The 9,525-nt window shown below is 63.0% G+C and overlaps 1 protein-coding gene across 1 annotated transcript in view; it reads left to right on the top strand.

The window, feature by feature from the left end:
- Window positions 1-3,262: 3,262 nt before the first annotated feature.
- CLEC20A (C-type lectin domain containing 20A) overlaps window positions 3,263-9,525 on the top strand; it is a 6,968-nt gene continuing 705 nt past the window's right edge. The window contains exons 1-9 of the mRNA XM_055121222.1: window positions 3,263-3,374; window positions 3,698-4,075; window positions 4,185-4,250; window positions 5,311-5,389; window positions 5,771-6,177; window positions 6,788-6,845; window positions 7,534-7,964; window positions 8,379-8,474; window positions 8,749-8,834. Of these exons, the coding sequence (XP_054977197.1) occupies window positions 3,263-3,374; window positions 3,698-4,075; window positions 4,185-4,250; window positions 5,311-5,389; window positions 5,771-6,177; window positions 6,788-6,845; window positions 7,534-7,964; window positions 8,379-8,474; window positions 8,749-8,834 (1,713 nt within the window). The remainder of the gene's footprint in view (window positions 3,375-3,697; window positions 4,076-4,184; window positions 4,251-5,310; window positions 5,390-5,770; window positions 6,178-6,787; window positions 6,846-7,533; window positions 7,965-8,378; window positions 8,475-8,748; window positions 8,835-9,525) is intronic.

Raw genomic sequence — 9,525 nt, 5'->3', positions numbered from 1 at the left:
CGGCTGTCTGTTCCCCAGGGACACACTGTTCCAGACAGGGGGCCTCAGCGAGGCTTCCTGGGGGTCAGTGCCCAGCCTGATGGAACTCTGGGCAGTGGGGGTCACTGTCTTTTCTTTCAGCTTTGGGGTTACACCAGACACCAGCTGCACTCAAGAATCACTCCTGGCGGTGCTCAGGGGACCCTATGGGATGCTGGGAATCGAACCCGGGTCGGCCGCGTGCAAGGCAAACGCCCTCCCCGCTGTGCTGTCACTACAGCCCCTCATCTTTTTTTTTTTTTTGGCTTTTCGGGTCCCACCCAGCGATGCTCTGGGGTTCCTCCTGGCTCTACACTCAGGAATCACTCCTGGGGGTGCTTGGGGGACCCTATGGGATGCCGGGAATCGAACCCAGGTCGGCCGCGTGCAAAGTCAATGCCCTCCCTGCTGTCCCACACTCTGTCCCTTCTGATGCTATCTCGGGGGCTTCCCGGACTCCCTTTGCTGGGCGATGAGAGGGGGAAGGTCTTGTTGTTTGGGGACCAAAAGCCTCTCTGCAGCCCCCACATCCGCTGACCAGGTGGGGGACCAGCTGGTCACATCCGCTGACCAGCTGACCAGCTGACCAGCTCCACAGAGCTGAGGAGTGCGGGTTCCTCTCCACCCCGAGACCTCAGAGGCTGGGCGGTTCCCCTCACGGACACCAGACTCCCTGGCCACCCCGTAGAAATTATGCCCAGGAATGGGGACCAGTGGATGCTGGTCTCCATGGAAACAGCTGCCCTGATGCAGGCAGGGAGAAGCATCTCCCCAGCATCCCTGTAGGCAGGCGCCTATGTGGACCACCTTTGTGGTTCCCCAAACCCAAACACCAAAAGACACGGCAATCAAGACATCACTTGGCCAAGCCATAGCACAGTGGGGAGGGCTTTGGCCTGGCACGCGGCCGACCCGGGTTCGATTCCTGGCATCCCACAGGGTCCCCCGAGCACCGCCAGGAGTGATTCCTGAGTGCAGAGCCAGGAGTCGGCCCTGAGCATCGCCGGGTGGGACCCAAAAACCACCCCCCCAAAAAAATAAATAGTAAATAAGAACCAGTGTATCTCTCCTTATTTTAAGATTTCTAAGTCATGGATTCACTAGATTAACCGATGTTCTTCCAAACATTGATTATTGGGCTCTAGGATGAGTATGTGAGCGTTAGGAGACAACATGCAAAAAAATCACAACCAGGGGCCAGAGCGATAGCACAGCGGGGAGGGCATTGGCCTTGCATGTGGCCGACCTGGGTTCGATCCCCGGCATCCCCTAGGGTCCCCTGAGCACTGCCAGGAGTGATCCCTGAGTGCAGAGCCAGGCGTCAGCCCTGAGCATCGCTGGGTGGGACCCCCCAAACAAAACAAGAATAAAAGACAAAAAGACGTCACTCCTCGCTCCCTCCCCGCCTCACTGTGGACGAAGCATGAAAGCCTCATTGGGCTTCCGGTACCTGCTCTGGGGACACTGTCAGACCATCAGCGTCACACCTGGATGGGTCCAAGGCCCATCAGCGTCATTTCCCGATGCTTTTCTTCCTCAAGAGGCACCTTGGGGCTGGAGTGATAGCATAGCGGGGAGGGCGTTTGCCTGGCACGCGGCTGACCTGGGTTTGATTCCCGGCATCCCATAGGGTCCCCTGAGCACTGCCAGGAGTGATTCCTGAGTGCAGAACCAGGAGTCAGCCCTGAGCATCATTGGGTGGGACCAAAAAAGCAAAAAAAATAAAAATAAAAATAATAAAAGGCACCTTGCCCCGGCCGTGACCTTGCCCGCACCCCTGCACAGCCCCTGGTCCTGTCACTGCACCTCGCCATCTTTCCTTCCAGGACACTGGGCGGGTACCCGGCACGCACAGATGGGGCTGCAGCCGGGGGTCCTGGCCGTAGGGACACACGCGTCTCCCTCTCCCTCCCTTTGGCTCCAGTGTGTGTGTGGGGGGGGTCGTCCTTTTGGGGGGGCAAGTTTGGCTTCCGGAGCTGAGTCCTTAGGGGCTGCAGGGGGTCGCCCCCAGGGGGCTCCTTGGTGTCGGCCCCCCGCCCCCACTTCCTGCTGGACCCCAAGTTCCATTTCCCCGGAGCCACGGCCGAAGAGGGCAGACAGCAGCGCAGCCTGCCGGCACCTTCCAGAACCTTCTCCGGGCCCTTCTGCTCTTCCTTCCTCGGAGGATCCCGGGGAGGAAGGGGTCGGCCACCCCGCCACCCCCCTGCCCCGCGCCGGGTGGGCACCTCCTCCTTCCTGGCCGCGCCCGGCCCGGTTTGCTTAGTAAAATGGGCCCTGTGGGTCCGAGCGAGGCCCGGCTGGGGAGCGGCCCTGAGCCCGGCAGGATGTGGGCGCGGGCGTTGCTGCTGCTCTGCCTGGCGGGTGAGGCTCCCCCGGGGCGCCCCAGGGTGGGGGGACCACCGGAGAGCTGGGTGCTGGGGCCCGGGGCGCCCTGGGGGGCTCTGGGTGCTGTGCACCACGGGGAGCAGACGGGCATGGGATGTGGGGGTGACCCAGGAGTGAACGGGGGACCCCAGGACAGAGAGGAAGGCCCAGGAAAAGGGGGTCGCCTGCCAGGGAAGGTCCCCTTGGCTGAGGCACAGGTTGAATTGGGGGGGTGGAGGACTGCTGGGAAAGTTCTGGAAGGTTCCCTGTTGGGAATGTTCCAGAAGGTTCCAGGCACAGGCAGGGCCTGTTGGGAAAGTTCTGGTAGGCTCCAGATACGGAGGGAGAGAGAGAGAGAGACTATTAGGAAAGTTCTGGAAGGTTTCAGAGCCTGTAAGGAAAGTTCTAGAAGGTTCCAGACCCAGCTGGGACCTATTAGAAAAGTTCCAGAAGGTTCCAGACATAGGCAGGGTCTGTTGGGAAAGTTCTGGTAGGCTCTAGACACAGGTGGGGTCTACTGGGAAAGTTCCAAAGGTTCCAGGGCTTGTTGAGAAACTTCTGGAAGGCTCCAAGCTCAGTTGGGACCTGTTAGTAAAGTTCCAGAAGGTTCCAGACACAGGCAGGGTCTGTTGGGAAAGTTCTGGTATGTTCCAGACATAGGTGGGTCCTATTGGGAAAATTCTGGAACGTTCCAGGGCCTATCTGGAAAGTTCTGGAAGGTTCTAGATCCAGGCAGGGTCTGTTGGGAAAGTTCTGGAAGGTTCCAGAACATAGGTGTGGCTGAGATGGGGGGGTGCAAGTAGGGATCTTCCCAAGCTGGGGGGACCTACTCCCAGGGCGTGGACCCAGACCCGGGGTGACAGGACCTGCAGGATCCCCCATGGCTGTGGGGGTGCAGGTGGAACGCGGGAAAATCAGACGCTTCCTCCGCCCTCCCCCACCCCCCTCTGCAGGGCAACTGCAGCTCCTGGACTCCGGCTTCCTGCAGGACAGTGAGTTCAGACTCTGCCCAGAACCCACACAACCCTCCCCACCCCCGCCAGGAAGGGTCCCTGAGCACAGAGCCTGGAGTCCGCTCTGAACACTGCTGGGGGGGGGTTGGCTCCCCAAATAATGCTGCGCGCACAGGAAGATCAGCCCCCGACACTGGGGAGAGGGGAAGAGGACGGCGTGGGGAGACAGGGGCTTGGGGCGCAGATGGGGCGGCCTGTGCCACAAGGCAGCACGTGCAAAGGCCCTGGGGCAGCAGCCGGGAGGCGGGACAGTCGGGCCTGGTGGGGAGCTCGTTTGGGGGGGCTCCCCCCTCTCCCTGCAGCCCTGCAGCTGATCAGCAACGGCAAGACGTTCACGAGGGTGGACGAGCCGCTGAGCTGGCCGGACGCACTGCGCATCTGCCGGCTGTACATGACGGACCTGGCAGACTTAGAGAGCTCGAGCAGCCTGTTCAGCCTCGTGAAACTGTACCAGACCACGGACAGCCCGGCCGCCTGGATCGGCCTCTTCTTCGACGTGGCCACGCAGCAGCTGGCCTGGTCCAGCGGCTCCATCTTCAGTGGCCTCCAGTGGGGCCAGCTGCCCCACTTCGAGGCAGGCATCTGCGCCACGCTGTCCTCCACCATGGGCATGCCCACCCTGGGCGCCGACGCCTGCACGGCGAGGAAACCATTCATCTGCTACTACGGTGCGTCCTCAGGCCCGACCCCCGCCCCCGCCGCTGCTGGCTGCTGACCCCCGGGGGGTTCTGCGGGCAGAGGGGGGTGGGCGGGGGCTGGGTCGAGCCTCACTGCTGTGCCCTGGGACAGACGAGAAGGTGGGACATCGCCTCACCACCGGGCCGCCCCCCATCCTGACCACCTATCCCCCACCAGGTACGTCCGCCTCCCCCCGCCTGGCTGGGACCCCCTGCCCCCCCCCCCAGCACCCCGGGGAGAGCAGCAATGCACTCCATGTTCTGTGGGATCCAGAGCTGGAGCCAACACCCACCCCCGCCATTCCCAGGTCCCCGCCGCTCTGGTTTGGGGGTTGGCAGGGACTCCCCCCTTCAGTCCAGACGGTGTCCTCTGGGCACACGGCTGCCCTGACTCAGACCCTGAGCGAAGCCGGGGCTGACCCATGACCCCCTGCTGCTTGCCCCGTGCCAAAGATCTCTGGGTGCCGGGGCTGGAGCGACAGCACAGAGGGGAGGGCGTTGGCCTGGCACGTGGCCGACCTGGGTTCGATCCCCGGCATCCCATTATGGTCCCCTGAGCACCGCCAGGAGTGATTCCTGAGTGCAGAGCCAGGAGTCAGCCCTGAGTATCGCCGGGTGGGACGAAGGAAGGAAGGAAGTTAGGAAGGAAGTTAGGAAGGAAGTTAGGAAGGAAGAAAGGAAGGAAGGGAGGGAGGGAGGGAGGGAGGGAGGAGGGTAAGAAAGAAAGAAAGAAAGAAAGAAAGAAAGAAAGAAAGAAAGAAAGAAAGAAAGAAAGAAAGAAAGAAAGAAAGAAAGAAAGAAAGAAAGAAAGAAAGAAAGACATCCCCTAGGATCCCCCGAGCACCGCCAGGAGTGATTCCTGAGCACAGAGCCAGGAGTCAGCCCTGAGCATCGCCTGGTGGAACCCAAAAAGCAAAAAAAAAAAAAAAAAGAAAAGAAAAGAAAAGAGAAGAACTATCTTGGTGCCATGGCGCGGCAGGGCTCTGCAGCCCGCCTTTTCCTGTCCGATGCCAAGGAGGGCCGGCACAGCACCCCCCACCCTGGGGCTCAGACAGACCCCCCCAGACAGCCCATGCCTGGCCCAGAGGTCAGTGGAGACGGGCGTGAGCACTGGGGGCCCCATTTGAATAGGACGCGGTGACTCCCGGCTGTGCAAACAGGGCGGCTTCCGGGGGGCCTCCGGAATCCACGTCCTGCCCACCCCAGCCCTGGCCACTTGCCACGTCTCCTCCCTGCAGCCCTCCCGCCCCTGCACACTTACTTGCCCGTGAGCCGGTTCCAGGCCCCGAAAGACCCAAGTCTGCTGCAGCTTGCGGTGTAGACGCTGCTCGCATCTGACCGTCCCGGACGGGCTGTTTCCTGGGATGACTTGGGGGCTCCGACTGGCAGAACTACACGGTTCTGGGGGGTTAGAACTGGCTCTCAGGGCTGGAGCGATGGCACAGCGGGGAGGGCGTTGGCCTGGCATGCGGCCGACCTGGGTTCGATCCCCAGCATCCCATAGGGTCCCCTGAGCACCGCCAGGAGTGATTCCTGAGCACAGAGCTGGGAGTCAGCCCTGAGTATCGCCGGGTGGGACCCAAAAAGAAGAAAAAAAAAAGAAGTGGGCTCCCCCCCACCTCCCCTGCCCCGTGTCCCCGTGTCGCCTGCCTGGAGGAGGAGGAGGAGGAGGAGGAGGAGGAGGAGGAGGAGGGGAAGATGCCAGCTCGCTCCCCTCTTCCTCCCACGCCCAGTGACGGTGCAGGTGGGCGGCCGGACCTTCCTGCGGTTCGAGCAGTCGCTCCCGTGGCTCGAGGCCCTGGTCTTCTGTCGCGGCCACTGCACGGACCTGGCCGACCTGCCGGTGCTGGACAAGGCCGGCCTGGACGCGCTGGCACCCATCACCTGGGAGCTGCCCCAGGCCTGGGTCGGCCTCTACTTCAGCGCCGCCTCCAACGCCCCGAGCTGGTCCAGCGACCCGGGGGATGGTGACGCCCGCAGCTCGCTGCTGGAAGTGCCCATGATGGGGGCAGGGCTGTGCGGGGGGCTGGGGAACTTCCGGGGCTTCGGGCTGCGCCTCTACGTGACCAGCTGCTCCATGCGCCGACCCTTCATCTGCTTCTACGGTGCGTGGCGGGGCTGAGTGTGTGTGTGTGTGTGTGTGTGTGCGTGCGTGTGTGTGTGTGTGTGTGTGCGTGTGTGTGTGTGTGTGTGTGTGTGTGCTTGTGTGTGTGGGGGCACTGTGCCTCGGCGGGGGGCCCAGGGATGCCGGGATGGGTGTGTGTGTGTGTGTGGGGGGGGGGAGGGCGCTGTGCCTCGGCGGGGGGCCCAGGGATGCCGGGATGCTGTGTGTGTGTGTATGTGTGCATGTGTGTGGGGGGACACTGTGCCTTGGCGGGGGGCCCAGGGATGCCGGGATGGTGTGTGTGCTTGTGTGTCTGTGTGTGTGTGCATGTGTGTGTGGGGGCACTGTGCCTCTGCGGGGGGCCCAGGGATGCTGGAATCTTGGCAAAGCTGGGTGTCGAGGGGCTCAGCAGCGGGGGCGTTTCCATCCCCCTGCGTGGGAACGGTGCGAGGGTGGGGGGACCCGCCAGCCCCAAGCCAGAGAGGCCTTGTGGGTGTCACTGTGGCTTGAGTGATACGAGGCCTCTTCCTCCTCCTCTCTCCCCCCTCTCTCGCTCTCTCCTTTCAGATCCCACCATTGGCCATCGGACCTCGGCGCCGCTTCCTGTGCAGTTCCTCTGGCAACTGAGCACAACGCCAAGGGCATGCAGTTCCTGTCTGGGCCGGACAGGTCAGATAGAAAAGGGGATCAGTAGGATGCTCCCAGCTGGGCCGGCTGGAGGAGCCCCCATACCAACATGCTCCAGGGCATGACGTGGGTCTGGGGGTCCAGAGGGCCCGTCCCTCCAGTCCTGCACACCTTGGGGAGATGAGGGCGGGTGAGTGGAGTGCTATCATCATTATCATCATCATCATCATCATCATCATCATCATCACCATCATCATCATCGTTTGGCTTTTGGGGTCACACCCAGTGGTGCTCAGGGCTGACTCCTGGCTCTGCACTCCGGGCGAGGGGGACGTGCCATGGGGTCCCCAGTTTAGCCCTGTTCTGGGCATGCAAAGACAACAGGGGACCGGGGGGTTCTCAGCTCCTGGGACGGTTGAACCGCCTGGGTCAGGGCAAATGAGGTAGCGAAGGCGGGTGAAGGTGGCGGGGAGGGAGAAAGGGAGGGGGCGCGCTAGGGTCAAGGGTCAATGTGGGGGGGAGAGGAGCGATAGCACAGTGGAGAGGGCATTTGCCTTGTATGTGGCCGACCTGGGTTCGATCCCCGGCATCCCCTAGGGTCCCCCGAGCACCACCAGGAGGGATCCCTGAGTGCAGAGCCGGGAGTCAGCCCTGAGCATCGCTGGGTGGGACCCCCCCCCCCAAAAAAAAGCGTCGCTGTGGGTTTAGCAGCTGGAGGGTGACCCTGGAGTGTCTCTTGTGTGGGTGGCACCTCCGGTCCTGCCCTAGGGAACCCGGCGGTGGCTGCAGAGACCCCGGCTCCTGCTTTGGACAAGACCATCACGGTCAGTGAGCCCCTGGGGGGCGCCCAGATCCCCTGGGAAGCGTTCGAGCCGCCATGGCTGCCTGCGTCCACACCGCCTGCCCCCCCAGTGGGCAGTACCGGCCTCCAGGAAGAAGCAGCGGGGACCCCCCCTGCGCCCACAGCCAGTCCAGGGGTCACCGAGCCCCGCCCGAAGGACCCGGGGACCCCCGACAAGTCGGTCACTCGCTGGACGGCGACCCAGGCAGCCACCGTCCTCCCATCCCGCAGCCCTGGACCCCCCGAGACCCCCCAGAGCAGCAGTGCACGGCCAGAGGGGGCGACACAGAGCCCCACGGAGGACCCACGGCTCAGGAAAGGTGGCTGCCCGCGACAGTGGACGCCCGTGGTTCCCCCCAGACCCCCTCTCCCGCCCCAGCCCTCAGGGGGTTGTAGGGTCAGTCTCTGTCCCCCCCCCCGTCCACAACCCTGTCCACACAACAGGGGGTCCAGGGGGTCTGTGCCCCAGCCAGCCCCCAGACAGGGCGAGGGGACAGGAAGTCTCAAGGAGAGGCCTGGCACGCGGCCGACCCGGGTTCGATCCCTGGCATCCCCTAGAGCCCCCCCCCCGCCCCCGAGCACTGCCAGGAGTGATTTCTAAGCGCAGAGCCGGGAGTCAGCCCTGAGCATCGCCGGGTGGGACCCTAAAAACACAACAACAAAAATCACAGAGTACAATCTGCAAGGCTGCGCCCCAGAGTATATATACACGAACGTCCACATTTCCGCCTCAGCCCTGACCAGGACCGCGGGGGACGCTGATGGGAGACACACAGCGCCGGCCTCTGGGGTCCAAGAGCACAGCACCCTCGAGTCTCCGCCAGAGCCAGGTGACCGCCCGGCCCACGCCTGAAGCCCCCTGCATGGGGGACAGCCCCCTCCCCCCGCAGCCCTGTGAAAGCTGGAACGGGGATGGAGGGGGGTCTGGGACCACCCAGAGGCACCCGGCCCCCACACGCCCAGGCTGCTACCTCTGCACAAAGTCGGGGTTCACGGCCTGGCCTGGGCCCTCCCCAGCTTCCTCTCTGTGCCTCAGGCTGCTCTTGGGGGGGTGGGTTGTGGGTTTGTGCCGGGAAAGACTGAGACCCCCGCACTCTCTCTCAGAGAGACGCTTCGGCATCCTGAGGGCGGACTTCGCCCTGCCGGCCGGTGTGGACCCCGAGGGGCATAGAGAGCAGCTCCTGCAGGAGGTGAGGCCCGGGGGGCACACGGACCCCACCACAGAGCCCGGGCCCGGGCCGTGCCTACACCTGACCAGGCGTCAACCCCGCTTCCGGTCTTTCCCTTACTCTGTCCAGCTCTTTTTTCCTTACTTCCTTTTCCTGTTTATTTTGGGGCCTCCCCCGGCAGTGCTCGGGGCCGACTCTTGGCTCTGCGCTCAAGGGTCTCTCTGTTCATGTGTTTGCAGGCATGAACACTTACATGTGTGTGTGTGCATATGTGTGTGTGTTTTTTAGTTTTTTTTTGGGGGTCCCACCCGGCGATGCTTAGGGCTGACTCCTGGCTCTGCACTCAGGAATCACTCCTGGCGGTGCTCGGGGGACCCTATGGAATGCCGGGGATCGAACCCGGGTCGGCTGCGTGCAAGGCCAACGCCCTCCCCGCTGTGCTGTTGCTCAGGCCTGAGCCCATGCGTGTTGGAGTTCATGTCTAGCAGGGGGAGGACTTGAGGGTTTTGCACCTACGCCCGTTGCTAGTAAAATCCCGGGGAACACGCGTGCCATCCTTGAGGATGGGTTTATATGAATCAGGGGCGTTCAACGGGAGGCAAACACAACCAGAACCTGCTTTGAAGCCATTGGGTTGTGCATGTGTGTGTGTGTGGTGTGTGGGGGGAACTGGATCGATAGTACAGAGGGGAGGGCGTACTAAAAAGCAAAA

This window comes from Sorex araneus, chromosome X (assembly GCF_027595985.1).
Source record: "Sorex araneus isolate mSorAra2 chromosome X, mSorAra2.pri, whole genome shotgun sequence".
Taxonomy (NCBI): Eukaryota; Metazoa; Chordata; class Mammalia; order Eulipotyphla; family Soricidae; genus Sorex; species Sorex araneus.
The sequence above is the reverse complement of the archived record's forward strand: the minus strand, read 5'-3'. Positions and strand labels throughout refer to the sequence as shown.